Genomic DNA, 20,966 nt, shown 5'->3' with positions numbered 1-20,966 from the left:
TCTGATGATTAGATGTTTTTGTTCTTGCTATCTCCTGCTAGGAGGCTGCCACGTTATCTAGAGCAGAGCAAAGCATTTCTTTATTGGAAACAGATGTGTGATAATTATGATCACAATTATTCCTACATTTCCCCCCGTTTATCCTACATTTGCGACCACATTTTCTTGAGCAGAGCAAAGCATTCTTCATTGGAGGCAGAGCATTAACTGAATTGGAGCAGAGCAAAGCATTTCTTCATTGCAGTCAGAAGCAGTTACTTAATACTATTTACAATTATTTCTACATTATCCTCCTGTTTATCCTACATTTGGTCAAATCCTTAAATAATCTAATAGATCACCCTTTCGGCTTCCACTCGGAGGAAAATATAGCACGAATTACTTCTTCTGGATCAGAGAACAGGTCTGGAAGAGAAGTCATAACGTCGTCATCGTGGTCAACAATATCACTGTCATTACTCTCTTGTGTCAATAGTGGATCTATTTCTGCCAATTTTGAATTTGTTGGGGCAATAGCAGAGGTTATAAGTTGGTTAAGTGATGCCTTATGCAGGGAATACAACAACATCCACACAATGCAAGAATAGCTGCAAACAACTGTAGAAACTAGGACAGAGAACACCAAATTTTTAGATTTGCCAAAGTTTTTTTTTTTTTCCACCACTCAGACCAGGCTGATGTGTTTAGACCAGAGTGTTCCTTCATCTTGTGGTTTAGGGTGTGGAGGCCTTGAATGGCCCTTGTGCGTGACCCATTAGGTGCTGTGATATTTGGAATAAACAACACTGGTCACCGAACATTGAGCAGTCGCCACCCTTCTCGGCCAGGAGCATGTCGACCGCTATGCGGTGCTGGAACGTCATGAGTGAGGTTGCAGCTGGTTGTTCCCTCATGGCAATAAAGCCTGCTTCTGTATAATTACCTCGTTTCTGTACATTGTAATGTATGTAGTTGATTCTGTCAACATTTTTATTCAGAGTTATCCATAACAAGAAGGATTCCCATCCTGCAGCAATCTCGTTAACCAACTTACACTCATCTGGTATGCCGTTGGGATGCCATTTGCTATAATGTATGTCAGATCTCCATCTTTCTAAGAGGACCTTCGCCTTCGGGAAAATCCAAGGGGAGGTCCAAAGATGGATGCGGCCAATTGTGTATCCTCTGCTTTGGATGGAAACACAGTCACAGAAAGAGCAGTGATACCAGTGTTCACGTTCCTGCTGCATTTATCACTGTGTCATACAACTTTTGACCAACACACCACAATTACAATTATTCCTACAATATGCTTAAATTATGCCATTTTATCTCAATACAAATGAATTAAGTGAACTATTCAGTAAAAAGACATCTAAAATGGTCCTTTTCCCCCACGTTATACATATTATAGTATAGATATAGAACATACACGAAAATATATCCTAAAATTTCTACATTGTACAGCGAAACATGTTAAAGACGTTTATCTGTAATAATTACTATTAACCTTAAAGTCTCAAACTTGTTACGTTGCATTTTATATATATATATTTATATATATACATATATACACACACACACACACACACACACACATAGTCACTCAAATTTGGAAAAATGTACGGGTGTGGTCAGTAATGCTCACAGATAAAGTTGCGGGTGTGATTAGGGATGGCCTTCAATAACTTTACTGGATTAATATAACATGATTGTAAATTAAAAATAAAATCACATAACTAAAATTTCAAACTCAGAAATGACAATTTCCAGTTTCAACTGATATTAGTAGAACATGATATGTTGATCTGAAATTCTTGATCTGACAAAATTTATCTGAAGAAAAGTTAAATGCACTGGCCTGTCAAGGAATAAACACGAATATACGCGCAATGTTTTGAAAACACTGAAAGTTTAGTTCAACATAATCTGCGTGAGTGGCAACAAGCTAGAGATCCATTGTAAGAAACATTCCTGTCGCCAATCGTGATGTTGTTGTGGGGGAGAGCACGGATCGCCGCGATTGATGTAAATAGGAGGCCGGCTTGCTAGAACACACCTTTATGTGCATGCGCTCAACGTATTGGCCACACCTGAATCAAGCGACGAGGTGGATGATAGTCTGACATATTTTTTTTTTTTTCAATACTGCCTCGCGGTCGACGCAATGAGCACCCCTGGTGTAACTGAATTTCCTTTGACATGGCTCATGATCTTGATGACTTTCAAATAAATGCGCTCTCAGTACATGAAGCAGCTCTGAACATGCGCTTTCAGCCTAAGTTCCGTACATATTCATTACGTTTAGTTGTTTTGGAGCAAGCTTGTTTAGTTAACATTTATGGAATAAACACGTTAATTAATGTCAAGACTACACAAAGTTAGCGACGTCTTGGGAGAATGTGAGAGGAGGGGCGTTACTGTTACTAGTGTTCGTGCTTCAACATGGCTACGCTCGTGAAAGCAAAACAACCAACTCAAACACATGTTCGTTCAATGTTGTCAACTAATATTCGGATTAATTTTAGGCTATTTTTCCTCAATTTTCTAGAGGAATTTTCCTGAAAATTTGAAAATCCAGAATTCTGGGAAAATCTGGAGGACTTTCATCACTGTTGACAGCATAGGATGGTGGTGTGTAGGATGACTCTGGTAGTGGGTAGGAAGTTTAAAAAGACAAAGGTAGAGCAGAGAATAAGGTGGTAGAAGTTGAAAAAGGAAGAATGTTGTGTAGCCTTCCGGAAAGAGGTGAGACAGGCTCTAGATGGACAGGAAGAGCTCCCAGAAGACTGGAATACTACTGCCAAGGTATTCAGAGACGCAGGCAGGAGAGTACTTGGGGTGTCTTCTGGAAGGAAAGGAGAGAAGGAGACTTGGTGGTGGAACCCCAAAATACAAGAAGTCATCCAAGGTAAGAGATTAGAGAAGAAGAAGTGTGACACGCAGAGGACTGAGGAGAGGCATACAGAATACATTGAGATGCGTTGTAGGGCAAAGGTAGAGGTGACGAAGGCTAAACAAGAGGCATATGAAGACATGTAGTCCAGGGTGGATATGAAATAAGGAGAAAAGGAGCTCTACAGGTTGGCCAGACAAAGGGACAAAAATGGGAAGGATGTGCAGCAAATAAAGGTGATTAAGGATAGCGATGGAAATATGTTGACTGGTGCCAGTAGTGTACTAACTAGATGGAAAGAGTACTTTGAGAAGTTATTGAATGAAGGAAATGGGAGAGAAGGAACAGTAGACTGAATGAATGACCGGCAAGTGGCTTTGATTAGTAAGGGAGAAATTAGAAAAGCACTGAATAGAATGAAAAATGGAAAGACAGTTGGTCCCGATAACATACCAGTGGAGGTATGGAAGCAATTTGGTGAGGTGGGTGTGGAGTTTTTGACCAACTCATTCAAAACAATACTAGCAGGAGAGAAGAAGCCAGAAGAATGGAGAAAAAGTGTGCTCGTCCTGATTTTTAAGAACGGCGGCGATGTTCAGAACTGTGGAAACTACAGAGGGATATAGATGATGAGCCACACAATTAAGTTATGGGAAAGAGTAGTGGAGGCTCGACTCAGGACAGAAGTAAGTATCTGCGAGCAACAGTACGGTTTCATGCCTAGAAAGAGTCCACAGCTGCACTATTTGGTCAGGTCAGAAGGAGCTACATTGTATCTTTGTAGACCTAGAAAAAGCCTATAACAGAGTACCAAGAGAGGAACTGTGGTACTGCAAGCGCAAGTCTGGTGTGGCAGAGAAATATGTTAGAATAGTTCAGGACATGTATGAGGACAGGAGAACAGCGGTGAGATGTGCCATAGGTGTGTCAGAAGAAATTAAGGTGGAGGTGGGACTGCATCAGGATTCCGCGTTGAGCCCCCTCCTGTTTGCGGGAGTAATGGACAATGATGTTCGCAGATGATATTGTGATCTGCAGTGAAAGCAGGGAACAGGGGGAGGAACAATAAGAAAGATGGAGGCACACACTGGACAGGAGAGGAATGAAAATTAGCCCAAGTAGAACAAAATATAAGTGCGTGAATGACAGGAGGGGAGGAGGAAGAGTAAAGCTCCAGGGAGAAGACATAGTGAGGGTGGACGACTTCAAATACAATACAGAGGAATGGTGAGTGTGGTAAGGTAGTGAAGAAACAGGTCCGAGCAGGGTGGAACAGTTGGGGGAAGGTGTTCAGTGATCTATGTCACAGAAGAGTATCCGCTAGGATGAAGGGCAAAGTTTATAAAACAGTGGTGAGGCCGGTCATGATGTATGGATTAGAGATGGTGGCTCTGAAGAAACAACAGGAAGCAGAACTGCAGGTAGCAGAAACGAAGATGCCGAGGTTCTCACTTGGAGTGAACAGGTTGTATAGGATTAGAAATGAGTTCATTAGAGGGATAGCAAAAAGTTGGATGTTTTGGAGACAAGGTTAGAGAGAGCAGACTTAGATGGTTTGGACATGTTCAGAGGCAAGAGAGTGAGTACATTGGTAGAAGAATGCTGAGGATGGCAAAGGCAAAAGAACAAGAGGAAGACCAAAGAAAAGGTGGATGGATATTGTGAGGGAGGACATGAGGACAGTGAATGTTAGAGAAGAGGATGCACGAGATAGGCTTAGATGGAAAAAGATGACACGCTGTGGCGACCCCTAACGGGACAAGCCGAAAGAAAAAGAATAAAAGAAGTGTGAAAAGATAGAAGAAACATATTGCCAACAAAACAAAAAAAAAAATGTAAATAACATTTGGTCATATGTGATTGGCTGGCATCCAGTTCAGGGTGTATCCCACTTCTCACCCGAAAATAGCTCGGATAGGCTCCAGCACCCTAATGAGGATAAGGAGTTCTGAAAATGAATGGCTGGATGGTGTGTCATTAATTGTCAATGCCCTAGCATTATATAACGTAACAGAGTAGCTTCTTGAACCTGAAGAGTTGTAGAGTAGCTTCTTGACTAAACAGGCAGATAGCGAATTCCACTGACACCTTAAAATGAGAAAAGACTGCAATGTGGATTTTGATTTTGTACATTTATAAAGTTTAAAACAAAATTAATGTTCCTAGATCTCAAAACGTAGATTGGGATATCTCTTCAGCAGGAGATTGGTTGGTTGTGGTTGCAGGCGTCCTCCTTGAAGACTGGTTTCTCCTGCCTTTTTCATTGAAGCCTACCAAAGAAAGAAAGAAAGAAAGAAAATAAATGATTGCCTAATGCCAAAGCTTTGTATGTCAGAATTGTGCCAAAACAGTTTTACTTTCACAGGAATGTGTAACAACCCCAGTCACAGGCATGTCCATAAATATTGTATTTATTTCCAATAAAATGGTGGCACCATGTGCTGGAGACAGAGTAAAAATATTTTTTGGAAAAAAAAAAACGAGATCAGTGAAGTACAAACTTCATGTCAAAAGCTTTTAGAATAAAAGAAAGAAAGCAAAGTAGTACGAGCGTAAGGGGAACATTTTTAAAAAGCAGGAGGGCGCACACAATTGAAATGCTTGTTTTTTTTTCCAAATGTGCCCATTTCGCTTGTTTCCACGTGGCTTGAGCTCATGTTGTTTTGATAGCCATTACACACCATAGTGGAAGCTGCCACAGATTGGAGCCAAATGGAGAGTGAGAGTCTGCGTTGCGGAACCCAAACTCTTGGGATTCAAAATGTTTCCTCACAAAAGCCATGGATGGCACAGAGGATGACATGCTGTGGAAGCAAGATGGGATGTTCATGATGTAATGCAGAATGTACTGGAATTGGAACAAAAATTTTCAAGGGAGGGTTTTCGTAACCTGAATCTTTCGTTAGGGTTATAAAAGTAGAGACTTTTATAAGTAGAGCTACCACTGTACAACATTTCCATGATTGACAGCACACACTGGTTAACAGGCCGCGTCCTCTGTGTAGCAGAGGCTGCACCAATCCACCTGTCGATCTCCCGCACCATTCTTTCCTCATGCAACATCCAGAACCTTAGGAACTCCGGGCGAATCTCATCCACTCCCGGAGCTCTGCCACCAAGGAGCTTTTTAACCACCTCTGTGTCCTCAACCCTAGAGACAGGAGAGCCTGCCTCGGAGAACACAGACTCTGTTTCTTCATGGGAAGGTGTATCGGTGGAATTGAGGAGGTCGGCTCACAACATCCCAAATTAAGGTCAGCGGTGCCACATCCTCATTATACACAGTGTTGACGGTGCACTGCTTCCCCCTACTGAGATGCCAGACAGTGGAGCAGAATTTTCTCAAAGCAGTCTTGCAGTTGTTCTCCATGGCAACACCATACTCCTCCCATGGGCAGGTTTTTACTCAGTGACCACCAAAGCTGCATTCCGCTTGTCCAGCCTTTGCCTATCTGCTGCCTCAGGAGTCCCACATGCCAGATATGCCCAATAGGACTCCTTCAGCTTGACAGCATCCCTCACTGTTGCTGTCCACCAATTTACGGCCAGAGCTCCGGTCGGCTGCCTCGGAAATGGAGGCGCAGAATATTGTCCCCTGGGACTGAAATGTCCCCCGCCTCTCCCAGAACATGACCAAAGTTCTTTTGGAGGTGGAAGTTGAAATTCCTCTGCCAGCCATTCCCTTCAGATCCTCACAATAGGGTTGGGACTGCCATATCGGACCGGCATCTTCCCCCACCATCGGAGCCAACTCACCACTAGGTGGTGATCAGTTGACAGCTCTCTTCACCTGAGTGTTCATGACATGCGGTCGCAAGTCCAATGACACGACCACAAAGTTGATCATTGAACTGTGACCTAGGAAGTCCTGGTAACAAGTGCACATGTGGACACCCTTATGCCAAAACATGGTGTTCGTCACGGACAAGCCATAATGAGCACAGAAGACACAAAATGCCACTCAGGTTCTGATCGGGGGGCCATTCTTCCCAGTCACGCCCTTCCAGGTCTCACTATCATTGCCAACCTGGGCATTGAAGTCCCCCAGAAAAATGATGCGGGAGTCCCCAGAGGGAACACTCTCCAGCACTCCATCTAAGGACTCCAAAATCTGTGGGCACTTTGAACTGCTGTTTGATGCATAGGCAGAAAGAACAGGAATACGTATACCCTCACGTGCCTCTTACCTTAAGCAACTTCAGAGTGGAGTCCAACCCCTCGCAAGAGGACTGGTACCAGTGCCCAAGCGGAGCGTAGATGCGAGTCTGACTACAGCTAGTCGGAACTTCTCGACCTTATGCACAAGCTCAGGCTCCTTCCCTGCCAAAGCAGTGCCATGGAGAGCTAGAGCTAGTTTCTGAACCAGGGGATCAGATCGCCAAGGACTCCGCCTTTGGCTACCGCCGAGCTCACATCACATCCTACTGCTCTCACAGGTGGTGTGCCCATGGGAAGGGGGACCTATGTTACCCTTTCAAACTGTGCCCAGCCAAGCCACATGGGTGCAGGCCCAGCCACCAGGCGTTCGTCTCCGAGCCCCACCTCCTGGCTCCAGACGGGGGCCCCGGAAGCCCGTGTCCAGGCAAGGGAAACCTAGATCCATTTGTTTTCATCATACGGGTTGGGAGTCGTACTTTTTCAGCTCCCTCACCTAGGACCTTTTTGCCATGCGTGACTACCAGGGGTGTGAAGCCCCAGACATACAAACGCACTACACGTACGGGGACACCACAACATATCTTTTCCCATCTCAGTGTATCTCCTGCATCTTCCTCTCTAACACCCACTGCCCTCATGTCTTCCCTCACAACATCCTTCAATGGTCTTCCTCTCGCTCTTTTGCCTGGCAGCTCCATCCTTAAATCAAAATACTCACTCTCTCACTTCTGGACATGTCCAAACCATCGAAGTCTGCTCTCTCGAACCTTGTCTCCAAAACACCCAACTTTGGCTGTCCCTCCAATGAGCTCATCTCTAATCCTATCCATCCCGCTCACTCCTAGAAAGAACCTCAACATCTTAATTTCCGCCACATCCAGCTCTGCTTCCTGTTGTCTGTTCAGTGCCACCGTCTCTAATCTGTACATCATGGCTGGTCTCACCACTGTTTTATGAACTTTGCCCTTCATCCTAACAGAGACTCTTCTGTCATATAACACACCAGACACCTTCTGCCAGCTGTTCCAACCTGCTTGGACCAGTTGGACCACACTCACCATTGCTATGGATTGTTGACCCCAACTATTTAAAGTTGTCCACCCTCGCTATCTCTTCTCACGGGAGCCTCACACCCCGCCTACCCCCTTTCATTCACGGACATATATTCTGTTTTATTTGAGCTCATCTCCATTCCTCTCCTATCCAGTGCATGCATCTTTCTAATTGTTCCTCTACTTGCTTTCACTGCATATCACGATATCATCTGCAAACATCATGGTCCAAGGGGATAAAAGTCTAAATTCATCTGTCATCCTACCCATTACTACTGCAACCAGGAAGGGGCTCAGACCTGATCCCTGATGCAGTCCCACTTCCACCTTAAATTCTTCTGTTACACGTACGGCACACCTCACCACTGTTCTGCATCCCTCATACATGTCTTGTTCCATTCTAACATATTTCTCCGCCACACCAGACTTCCACATGCAGTACCATCGTTCCTCTCTTGGTACTCTGTCATAGGTTTTCTCTCGATCCACAAAGACACAAAGCTCCTTCTGACCGTCTCTGTACTTTTCCACGAGCATCCTTAAGGCAAATAAATCTCTGGTACTCTTTCAAGGCATGAAACAATACTGTTCGTCACAGATACTTCTGTGCTGAGTCTAGCCTCCACTACTCTTTCCCATAACTTCATTGTGTGGCTCATCATCTTTATTCCTCTGTAGTTTCCACAGTTCTGAACATCACCTTTGTTCTTAAAAATGGGAACTACAACACTTTTCCCCCATTCTTCAGGCATCTTTTTGCCCACTAGTATTCTGTTGAATAAGTTGGTCAAAAACTCCTCAGCTACTCTCTCCCGTACCACTACTTTACAGTCAGTCACCTCCTTGAGATTACATTGTCTGCACAAAATGTAATCCACCTGCGGGCTTCTGCCTCCGCTCTTGTGGGTCACCCTATGTTCCTATTTCTTTATTTCTTTCTTCTTCTTTACTTACCCTATTTCTTCGCACTGCAATATTGACTTAAAAATGGGAATACCACCAACCCTTGTCCGTATTCGACACTTGTTCATAAAATTAAATTTTGTTGACGTAGCCTCATTTCAAATGCCATGCTTATTTTTGCACTTTTTTTTCAGAAACTTGGAGCACTCTAACTTTCTCACACTCAACTTTATACTTTTCTGCATTAATCCACGGGCCATAACTGTTGCTCCGCCGGTAAAAGGACGCGGGGGCGGCAAAGAGCCCATGGGAGACCAAATCCCAAATTTTCATCATAGTGTCACCCACAAGCAAATGCTGAATCCACGAGAAAACCTCGAATGTGGACTCAGGACACTCTTGTAACCGACGAGCCGAGCGAGCTAATGGGCCAGAGTAGTGCTAGCCAGCTTCTAAAATCCACCAGCGAGACACCCAAACTCTATTTATTAGAAGATAGCATTCCAATAACAACTGAAAAATAAAAATCACAAAAAGAAGCCCCTGGACCGGCAGCTGGAGCGACGGATACATCGCCAGCCCGATGTTAGGAACAAAACCGGCCATCAAGGTGCCTCCCTTTTCCACTTTCTACTATTACAGATTGCTGCAGAGGATGTCAATCCTGGAAACAAAAATTCACCATCTTGAAGTCTATGTGGATGTAAGTGAACAGTTAGTTAATGAAACCACTCTACTAATGTCTCAAAATGGTGAACAGCACTGTGATAATAGAATGAAAAATGGAAAGACGGTTGGTCCCGATGACAAACAGTGGAGGTACGGAAGCAATTTGGCGAGGTGGCTGTGAATTTTTTGACCAACTTATTCAATAGAATACTAGTGGGAGAGAAGATGCCAGAAGAATGGAGGAAAAGTGTGCTTGTACCCATTTTTAAGAACAAAGGTGATGTTCAGAACTGTGGAAACTACAGAGGAATAAAGATGATGAGCCACACAATCCCGGACCTCATTAACTGGCACCCAAGTTTGCTTTGTTTGTCACAGTTGCTTTGTTTATCGACTCCCGGTTGCTTTTTTGTTTGTCACGGTTCCGTAAGGCTTTGTTTATTAGTTTTGCTTTGTTTGTTACATTGTGGCTGCCCAAAGGAAATAAAAAGGAGGATTCATAGAGATGTAACCAGAACGGGAGATTGTAACTGTAGACATCCTGTACATTTGTCTCACAAGCAAAAGTTCCTCTTGTCTTCATTCTTTGAATATCATACTTTAAATGTCCTATGTTGCATAAACCTAATAAGCACGTCCAGCAGAAGATTCTCTGGGTGAAGAATATTAATTCCTTATTGCAATAAAAATGTTATTGTTGTTTAACTAGACACTTGTACTGTTGTAATTATTGTCTCAAGTATGAAAAGTATAAATACTGTACTGTTGACATATTTTAACATACTGGTATCACACACACACACACACACACACACACACCAAAAAACAATTCCCCATTTCAAATCTACATTTACACCGCCTCCAGCAGAAAAGTCTCCGTTGTGTATGTTAAAAACATCCATCTATCCATCTACCGCTTTTCTAGGTGAGGTTGCGGGGGCTGAAACTTTAGCAGAGATACCCTTCCATTTCCCAAATGTCAGGTTCACCAATCAGACATTCATTAAACAGGACAAAAAAGGAAGCAAAGACACCAGTTCAAGTCTCGTACGGAGAGAGGAGATGAACTGTCTCATACAATTCACCACTGCACTCTCTGATAATCCTCTACTCAGCACTTCTATTTATTTAGTTTTAAGACGCCTCTTATTTACATGGATGTCACAAAAAGGAGACGGCAAGCAAAACAGTTGGAAACAAAGTGTACATGTTTGTTCATGTGCGTGTGCATGTGTGGTCATCATTTCTTTAATAGGCAGAAGTTCTAACAGTTCTGAAAATTAGACATTTTTGTTCTTGCGATCTCCTGCTAGGAGGCTGCCACGTTATCTAGAGGAGAGCAAAGCATTTATTTATTGGAAGCAGATGTATGATAATTATGACCACAATTATTCCTACATTTCCCCCCCGTTTATCCTACATTTGTACCATGTTTTCTAGAGCAGAGCAAAGCATTCTTCATTGCAGGCAGAGCAGTAACTGAATTGGAGCAGAGCAAAGCATTTCTTCATTGCAGTCAGAAGCAGTTAATTGTATTTACAATTATTTCTACATTATCCTCCCGCTTATCCTACATTTGCTCAAATTCTCACATAATCTAATAGATCACCCTTTCAGCTTTATTCTACATAGTTACACTCTGAAGAAAATATAGCACTAATTACTTGTAATCTTCTGGATCAGAGAACAGGTCTGGAAGAGAAGTCATAACGTCATCAACAATATCACTATCATTACCCTGTTGTGCCAATAGTGGATATATTTCTGCCAATTTTGAATTTGTTGGCGCAAGAGCAGTGGTTATAAGTTGTTTAAGTGATGCCTTTATGCAGGGAATACAACAACATCCACACAATGCAAGAATAGCTGCAAACAGCGATAGAAACTAGGACAGAGAACACCAAATTTTTAGATTTGCCAAACTTTTTTTTTTTTTTTTTTTCCCCACCACTCAGACCTGGCTGATGTGTTTACACCAGAGAGCTCTTTCATCTTGTGGTTCAGGGTGCAGAGGCCTTGAATGGCCCTTGTGCGTGACCCATTAGGTGCTGTGATATTTGGAATAAACAACACTGGTCACCAAACATTGAGCAGTCGCCACCCTTCTCGGCCAGGAGCATGTCGACCGCTATGCGGTGCTGGAACGTCATGAGTGAGGTTGCAGCTGGTTGTTCCCTCATGGCAATAAAGCCTGCTTCCGTATAATTACCCAGTTTCTGTACATTGTAATGTATGTAGTTGATTCTGTCAAAGTTTTTCTTCAGAGTTATTGATAAGATGGATTCCCATCCTGCAGCAATCTCGTTAACCAACTTATACTCATCTGGTACGCCGTTGGGATGCCATTTGCATCAATGTATGTCGGATCTCAATCTTTCCAACAGGACCTTCACCTTCAGGAGAACCCAAGGGGAGGTCCAAAGATGGATGCAGCCAATTGTATATACTCTGCTTTGGATGGAAACACAGTCACAGATAAGAGCGGTGATACCAGTGTTCACGTTCCTGCTGCATTTATCAGTGTGTCATAAAACTTTTGACCAACACACCACCACCACATAATCGCTGCATAGGAGCAGTGGGGCAGTTTGCAGATGGATATCATGACACTATCTTTTGTGGAGACCTCACATCTTAAAATCTGTTCCTGTAAAGCTAACACAGGAGAAATTAGCCAATGCAACATTAGTAGAAAATATCAGTTTCTCATTTACTGCCCAAGTTGTTAGATAAACACTTTTCCATTTCTGACAAGTCGTGTTAGGAGTTGTTTTGGTCATTACCTCCAGGGTACACTGTGTTGGGATTTCTGCTGGAATGACACACATTAGTGGCCAAGGGCCCATGCATGTGATGTAACTATAGTTTACCTTTTTGGCTGCATTCTACATTAATAACAACCATTTTTTTCCTATTAAAAAAAAAAGATAATATTAATACAAAAAAAAACGTTCCTCAGGGTTTTTCAGTTAAAATACTCCCTCCATACAGGGTTCATACTCAGTCTGACCAAAAAAATTTAAGGGCTTTTTCGGGGCATTCTTAGGGGCTGACACTAAAAATTTAGGGCCGACACAGAAAAAATTTAGGGCCGACACGAAAAATTTAGGGTCATCGTGGGAAATCAAGAGTAAGGAAAAAAGACTCACCCAATGGTGCCATCAACCGTTCCTGGTTCCTCAAATGTTCCAGAACCTCAGTACCTGTGACAGTGATCACCTGTCACCCCTTGTGGTAGTTCTCATTGATATGACAATTGTCAATGTCTTCACATAACAGTCTACAGAAAAACAGATTCTAACGACAATTGCAACTATATACACAAATGTCTTCTACTGATATCTGTTACAGCACCCCTACTCTAGCTCCTTGAGCCTACCCAGCGCCTCTTCTATTTGTTGCTGCAGAGGTGCCAAAGTGGCTCTCTTGTCCTTTGCTCTGCCTCTGAGTGCATTGGCCTTGGTGATAAACCTCAGATTCCTCTTTTCTTCTGCCTCCTCCCACAGCCTGTCAGCCTTCTCAATAAGCGTTGATATATCAGACTCTTTTCTGGCTTTTTTGGCTTTGAGGCAGTAGAGATGAAAAGTGGGCAGCGATGTCAAATGTAGCCAGGTATGAAGTCTTCCTTTCCCCACAGTGGTAGTTTTTAGCAATGTCACTGTCTGGGAACATGACTGCAAACACTTTCGAATTATTTTCACAAGATTTGTAACTGTAATGGCTGCAGATCACTTTTAAAGTCCACACGATTTCTGCCTTTAACGAATCCGTCTTCGTGTATTGAACTACGTTCATAAAGCCTGACTTCCGGCTGGTTGAAGTCGATGACTAGACAACTCTAGGTGCGCATGCACAGCTAGTACCACTGCCTGAAGTTGATGCTTCACTATCTTGATATTTTAGAAACAGATTCATACCAACGGTAGATGAGGGAGTCTTTGCCAAATCAGCGTGTCTCCTGTTTTTCCGGTGCGACTCCAGCGCTTTGACGTCCATCTTTTCAAGCTGGTAACTTTGCTTGCACAGATGGCAGTAAAACATGTGCCGATCTTTTGGATCTCGACGAACCCAGCTCCCGAACTCCTTACTTTCAAGCCAAGCATATTGAAAAATGCACTTCCCCATGATACAAGTTGGATCGATGAAAGAACTACGCTACGTCGTAACAAAGACGAAGTGAAATGCCTACTCACGGAAACAAGCAATGTAATATCGACAAGATGGCGACAAGTTGCCAACACGTTCCATTGACAATTTCCGGCTGTTTTGGGTGCCAGACAGATCGCAATTTTTTTTTTTTTTAAATAAAAGATTTATTTATTATTATTATTTTTTTTTAGGGAGAATTTTGGCGGTAGAGGTCCTCCCTTTGATTTTTTTTAATTTAAGGCCTTTTTAGGGGCTTGACCGGTTTTCGCGGATTTTTAAGGACTTTTAGGAGCCCCTAAATTTAGAGGTTTTTAGGGAATTTTAGGGCCGCGTATGAACCCTGATACCTTTTTGTGGTGGTGATGATGGAGAGCATTCGTGACCAGGGTCTTGTAAAAGTGCTCAAATCTATTTTCACGTCTGATGTCATTGTTTCACATTGACATTGTCTTTTTCTTGCCCTGTGCGACGACTGACAACAGGCACTTACTCGGGGGTGAGGCACCCTGCAACGCAGACCACCCAGATTCATTGATAATCTGGTGGTGCTTTGTCCTCCCATTAAGATGTCCCATATTTTTGGGCTTTGCTCCCAGTTAATTCCAGGGAGAACTGGTGGATGACCCATTATGGTAGAAAGTCAAAAGTGCTCAAGAAATACAAACATTTCCAGAGTGAAGGCTTGCATGTCCCAAGCAGACCAAGAGAAGCTCATACATGCTTTTATATCAAGCAGATTTGCCTATTATAATAGTGTTCTGACTGCACTCCCCAAAAAGAGTATTCAGCAGGTGCAGTTGGTCCAGAATGCTGAAAAACCAAGTGGTTGGTTCCTCCAATTCTAATGGTTTTACACTGTCTACCAGTCATCTTTATAATAATTTTAAAGTTCTGCTACAGGTTAATAAATCGTACTGGTTTAGGTCCTGAACTCATGATGTGCTAATTGAATATTAACCCCATAGAGCTCTGAGATCGAAAGACTCAGGCCAAATAGTGGAGCACAGTCCTAAACAAACAATATTATGCTGCATACAAAATGGAATAGGTTGCTAACAGAGGTGAAGTCTGCCGCAAGTGCGAATGTTTATAAATCCAGGTTAAAAACTTCTTCCATCATGCTTTTTAAAGCATTGACTATTAAATGATACTTACTTGCACTGTACACTGTTGAAATTGTATTTTCTCCCCCTCTTTTTTAAAATGTTTATCAGCTTTAATTATGTAACTCACATTGAGTTACCTTATGTATAATATGTGCTATGTATTGTAAATAAAATTGCTTTGCTGTTTCATTAATCAGCAGGGGATAAATTGGCGCGCTGGATTTCCGTGGTTTTCGTGGAATTCCGTCCCTGATACTGCAAAGCAGACTACAAACACCTTGTCAAGAAACTGGCAGCCACACAAGCACAAACCCATCAAATCCTGCAAGAACTGCAATATACTTTACAGGGCTTCCTAATGGCACAATAACTTGTACTTTTTACTTTCTTGGGACCCATACTCAGAGCTTATTTACAAACACAAAAAAATATGCTTCCCAATGAAAATACCTGAAGGTCGAAGGGAATGGTGTTTTTGCTGTGTGAGAGAAAATACATTCCATGTGGATGCTGTGACTGTTTGCAAAAATCATTGTTCATGAACTAAAGCAATATTTGCCTGAAAAATTTGCATAAACTTATATTTTTTTGTAAAAATAGGTTCCACTGTAATGTGTAGCAACTGTTTTGTGGATGAAAATATACCTGAGCCTCTCCAACACAGGTGTAGAAATCAGCCATCTCTTTGGAGCACAGGCTGTCCACAAAGTTGTTCTGCTTCCAACAGGCCATCATGACTGACAACTCTGTGATACATGTGGCCTCTGTAAGGAAATGACAATAACTGTTCAGCTGTCTGATCTACAGTGCCTTGTGAAAGTAATCGGCCCACTTGAACGTCTAAACCTTTTGCCACATTTCAGGCTTCAAACATAAAAGATACAAAATGTAATTTTTTGGTCAAGAATCAACAACAAGAGGGACACAATCGTGATGTGGAACAAAATTTATTGGGCATTTTAAACTCTTAACAAATAAAAACCTGAAAAGTGTGACGTACAATATTATTCGGCCCCCTTGCATTAATATTTTGTAGCGCCACCTTTTGCTACAATTACAGCTGTAGGTTGCTTGGGGTATGTCTCTATCAGTTTTGCACATCAAGAGACTGAAATTCTTGCCCATTCTTTCTTGCAAAACAGCTCAAGCTCAGTGAGGTTGGATGGAGAGCGTTTGTGAACAACAGTCTTCAGCTCTGCCCACAGATTCTCGATTGGATTCATGTCTGGACTTTGACTTAGCCATTCTAAAACCTAGATATAATTATTGTGAACGATTCCATTGTAGATTTGGCTTTATATTTTGGATCATTGTTCTGGTGGAAGATAAATCTCCTTCCAGTCACAGGTCTTTTGCAGATAGCAAAAGGTTTTCTTCCAGAATGGTCCTGGTATTTGGCTTCATTCATCTTCCCTGTACTTGCTGAAGAAAAGCAGGCCCAAACCATGAGGCTGCCACCACCATGTTTGACAGTGGAGATGGTGTGTTCAGGTTGATGAGCTGTGTTGCTTTTACGCCAAACTTATCATTTTGCATTATGGCCAAAAAGTTCGATTTTGGTTTCATCTGACCAAAGAACCTTCTTCCACATGTTTGGCGTGTCTCCCAGGTGGCTTGTGGCAAACTTTGAACGAGACTTTTTATGGATATCTTTGAGAAATACCTTTCATCTTGCCACTCTTCCATAAAGGCCAGATTTGTGCAGCGTACGACTGATTGTTGTCCTATGGACAGACTTTCCCACGTCAGCTGTAGATCTGTGCAGTTCATCTGGAGTTATCATGGGCCTCTTGGCTGCATCTCTGATCAGTCTTCTCCTTGTTTTAGGTGAAAGTTTAGAGGGAGGGCTGGGTCTTTCTAGATTTGCAGTGGTCTGATACTCCTTCCATTTCAATATAATTGCGTGCACAGTGCTCCTTGAAATGGTTAAAGCTTGGGAAATCTTTTTTCCCCCCAAAAAACTTCTCCACAACAGTATCTCGGACCTGCCTGGTGTGTTCCTTGTTCTTCATGGTGCTCTCTGCACTTTAAACAGAACCCCGAGACTATCACAGAGCAGGTGCATTTAGTATATGGAGACTTTATTACACACGGGAGGATTCTATTTATCATCATCAGTCAACATTGGATCATTCAGAGATCTTCACTGAACTTCTGGATTGAGTTTGCTGCACTGAAAGTAAAGGGGCCAAATAATATTGCACGCTCCACTTTTCAGTTTATCTGTTAAAAAAAGTATAAAATATTGAATAAATTTTGTTTATGTAAATGTTTAGGAGGAGGGTTTAAATTATTTAACCATGGAGTAGGAGTCAAATATGTCAAAAATGTTCTATTACGAATAAGCATTTTTTCAAATATCTGCAGTTAAAACACTTTATGTCACCACAAATCAAAAACATAATCTATGAACCCCCTTTGTCCAGTTTAGAAGAAATTGTCCAGTCAGGTTTGCATGGATGTAAGCAAATGTCTATGTTCTATAAATCTCTAGTCTCACATGATACAGAATCAAGTAAAAATAGATTGGAGGCATGGAAACTAGATGTTAAAGGAAATATTGAAATGATTGGGAACATGTATGCCTTAAAGCACAAAAACAAACAATAAATACTAGAATGAGGCTATTACAATACAAATCGATGATGACTTAAACTTCATCAATGGACGCCTGACATTCCAGACACGTGTAATAAGTGGTCTAATGACAAGGGTACTTTATATCATTGTTTATGGGATTGTTGGAAATTCAAAGATGATTGGAAATCTATAGTTCAGACAATTTCTATAATAGTTGGAATTCAGGTTCCTCATTGCGCAACACTGTGTATCTTAGGTATATATCCCAAGGATTTTGCTGTTAATAAAAAGAAGGCCACACTTATAGATTTTGTTCTCCTGCAGGCCAGGAGAACAATTGCATTATTTTGGGAAAAAAGTGGACGTTCATCCAATAAAAGTATGGATGTTGGAAATGGCATCTTGTGTTGCACTGGAAAGACTCACGTATATTATGAGAGGAAGAGCTCAGGAATTTAAAGACATATGGAGACCCTTAGAAGAGTTTTTTGGAAAAAAAAGTGAATTATTTGTGATTTGTGTTTTTTTTTTTTTTTAAACACTGTCTGTGCATACGGTGGGTTTTTTTTTTTGTTTTACTGTCATTGTGTTGTTTTTGTAAAATTATATATGAAAAATCAAATAAATATATTGTAATTAAAAAATTAAATTAAAAAAAACATGGAGGAGTAGGAGTTATTTTGAAGGAACCCCTGGCCAACAATGTCTTGGAGGTTAAAAGAGTATCAGATTGAGTGAAATTTATGATAATTATTTTATTTATAATGTGATTAGCGGTTATGTCGCACAGATGGGACGTGACCTAAAGTTGAAAGAGAAATTCTGGAAAGAACTCGATGAAGCAGTTCTGAGCGTCCCAGACAGAGAGAGTTACGATTGGTGCAGATCGTAATGGTCGTGTTGGTGAAGGAAACGGAGGATGAAGAAGTGATGAGCAAGTATGGTATCCAGGAAAGGAACTTTTGAGGGACAGATGGTGGTGGACTTTGCAAAAAGGATTGAAATGGCATTAGAGAACACATTTTTCCAGAAGAGGCAGGAACATAGAGTGACTTACAAGAGTGGAGGTAGAAGCACGCAGGTGGATTATATTTTGTGCAGACGATGTAATCTGAAGTTTACAGACTCTAAAGTAGTGGTAGGGGAGAGTGTAGCTCAACAGCATCGGATGGTGGTGTGTAGGATGACTCTGGTGGTGGGGAAGAAGATTAAGAAGACAAAGGTAGAGCAGAGAACCATGTGGTGGAAGCTGAGAAAGGAAGAATGCTGTCCGGTCTTTCAGAAAGAGGAGAGACTGGCTCTCGATGGACAGGAGGAACTCCCAGAAGACTGAACTACTACAGCCAAGGTGACCAGAGAGACAGGCAGGAGAGTACTTGGGGTGTCTTTCTATAGGAAAGGACGAAGGAGACTTGGTGGTGGAACCCCATACAGGAAGAGAGGACTAAGGAGAGGCAAAAGGAATACATTGAGATGCGACATAGAGCAAAGGTAGAGGTCAAGGTAAAGGTGGCACTCCACCACACCTCGAGATTTGTTTTTTTTTTTTTTTTTTTTCAAATTTACATGATTTACATAAATTATTTCTACATGAGGAAAATCTGGCAAATTTGGCTGACCACAGACTTTTCACAGTCCCATTTCAATCCATCATCATTTTGATTTTGTTTTTATGTATTCAAATTAAGCAAGCTTTAAAAAAAAAAAAAAAACACTGTGGCTTGTCAAGTTTACACTTTTGTGCCTCTTTGATGAATTGGATTGTCCGTTTGACTTTATTATATATTAGTCTGCCGCCCGGTGGCCAAGTCGCACACCCCAGAAAGCAGCTCAATGAAGTGATTAGAATCCAAATATTCATCATCTAGTCAATGCTATTATTATTGTTTTTAATGTAACATTAAACAATAATTCACTATTTTTGCTTTAGAAAAATTACATTATGAAAAATGTCAGGCTTTGGGGGTAGGCTTTGACGAGTTAAACTCGTATCACAAGACAGTACTTTACTTGAGTGAGATTGCTAATCTTAACTATAGTCATTCGAGCGATCATTCTTGGGTTTACCTCCTTTCTTAGGTTTACGGATGGTCACCGCATCTCTCAGGACAAGAGGTTTGTTGGGTTTGAGTACAGGTTTTCCATTCTGTTTGCAGAGCAACCTGCTGACCTTCTCCTGAAACAAAATTCCACCCAGTAGTGCCATTTCACTTGAGAATTACCCTCTTATCAGGTTCTACCGGGAATACTTTCTTGTCTATGCTATTCCTTGGGTAACCGTACTCCCCTTTGCTTTCGTTTCGTCGCGTCTTTTCTTCTTCTTTTGTTTAACATGTTTTCGTCATCTTCGTGTTCAGTGGCGGATTGCAAACTGTCAAATACATTACCGCCACCTATTGACCTGGAATTGTTAGTGCGCTTCTTACGATCCAAACTCCATTTTGCATCCATTTATCCATTTGGACGTAAAAAACATATCCATTTTCACACTTCCGGACAATCAACCCACCACGCATGTTTTTTGGGATGTGGTAGGAAACCGGAGTCCCCGCTAAAAAGTGACCCAGCCACGGGGAGAACATGTTAACTCCACACAGCCAAGACTGGGATTTGAACCTGGGTCCTCCATCTACTGTGAGGCATATGTCCTAACCAGTGGTACACCGTGCCACCCCCTTTCATTTTCATCCATCCATCAATTTTCTTAGCTGCTTATCCTCACGATGGTCGCGGGGAGTGCTGGAGTCTATCCCAGCTGTCAGCGGGCAGGAAGCGAGGAACACCCTGAACTGGTTGCCAGCCAATCGCAGGGCACATGGAGACAAAAATCCTCGGTCATCCATCCACTGTGAGGGGGATGTCCTAACCAGTGGTACACCGTGCCGCCCCCTTTCATTTTCATCCATCCATCCATCCATTTTCTTCGCTACTTCACCTCAGGAGGGTTGTTGGGAGAGCTGGAGCCTACCCCAGCTGTCAACAGGCAGGAGGCGGGGTACACGCTGAACTGGTTGCCAGCCAATCGCAGGGCACATGGAGACAAACAGCCGCACTCACAATCACACTTAGGGTCAATTACAGTGTCCAATTAATATTACATGTTTTTTGGGATGTGGGAGGATACTGGAGTGCCCGGAGGAAACCCATGCAAACTCCACAAAGGCGGGTTCGGGATTGCACCTGGGACCTCAGAACTGTAAGGGCAATGCTTTACCAGCTGATCCACCGTGCTGCCCCTTTCATTTTCATAAAACAAAATAAGGTTAAAATACATTACTTAAAATAAATTACATTAAATTAATGCAATTCAAATTCCTTGATCAAATCCTCTTTTTTGTGAAAAAAAAGGGGGGGGGGGTTTCTTGTCCTAGTAGTAATCCTTCTACTATTATTCATTACAATTCTTTTTAATTAGCTTCTTGTTTGAAATTCACCCAGAGTTGCTTGAAGCTCTAGAAGTTGTGGGGCCGTTCT

General features: G+C 42.1%; 2 protein-coding genes across 4 annotated transcripts in view; one reads left to right on the top strand and one right to left on the bottom strand.

Annotated features, from left to right (window-relative positions):
- The window catches only part of ddx51 (DEAD (Asp-Glu-Ala-Asp) box polypeptide 51), a 116,013-nt gene extending 100,480 nt beyond the window's left edge, over positions 1–15,533 (top strand). The window contains exon 16 of one of the 3 annotated variants that reach the window (XM_061836751.1): positions 15,113–15,533. In XM_061836751.1, coding sequence (XP_061692735.1) covers positions 15,113–15,271 — 159 coding nt within the window. In that variant the 3' untranslated portion in view covers positions 15,272–15,533. Of the gene's footprint in view, positions 1–12,041; positions 12,763–15,109 lie in introns of those variants that run through there. The other 2 variants (XM_061836750.1, XM_061836752.1) reach the window with 2 other exon arrangements.
- Positions 4,989–19,840, bottom strand: chchd1 (coiled-coil-helix-coiled-coil-helix domain containing 1). Its single transcript, XM_061836761.1, has 3 exons — positions 19,560–19,840; positions 15,558–15,676; positions 4,989–5,145 (listed from the first exon to the last, which is right to left on the bottom strand). Exons 1-3 carry the CDS (start codon positions 19,696–19,698, stop codon positions 5,038–5,040), a joined length of 366 nt encoding a protein of 121 aa, XP_061692745.1. The 5' UTR covers positions 19,699–19,840; the 3' UTR covers positions 4,989–5,037.
- Positions 19,841–20,966: the final 1,126 nt, after the last annotated feature.

This window comes from Syngnathoides biaculeatus, chromosome 12 (genome assembly GCF_019802595.1).
Source record: "Syngnathoides biaculeatus isolate LvHL_M chromosome 12, ASM1980259v1, whole genome shotgun sequence".
Taxonomy (NCBI): Eukaryota; Metazoa; Chordata; class Actinopteri; order Syngnathiformes; family Syngnathidae; genus Syngnathoides; species Syngnathoides biaculeatus.
This window is presented reverse-complemented; position numbering and strand designations above follow the sequence as displayed.

What these genes read in the sequence shown, in the direction of transcription:
- chchd1 (XM_061836761.1), bottom strand. Translation starts at nt 19,698, where the DNA reads ATGGCACTACTGGGTGGAATTTTGTTTCAGGAGAAGGTCAGCAGGTTG. An exon ending in CCGTAAACCTAAGAAAGGAG is followed by an intron (nt 15,677 to 19,559) that starts GTAAACCCAAGA and finishes ATTTCCTTACAG; the next exon opens with AGGCCACATGTATCACAGAG. An exon ending in CCTGTGTTGGAGAGGCTCAG is followed by an intron (nt 5,146 to 15,557) that starts GTATATTTTCAT and finishes TTTCTTTGGTAG; the next exon opens with GCTTCAATGAAAAAGGCAGG.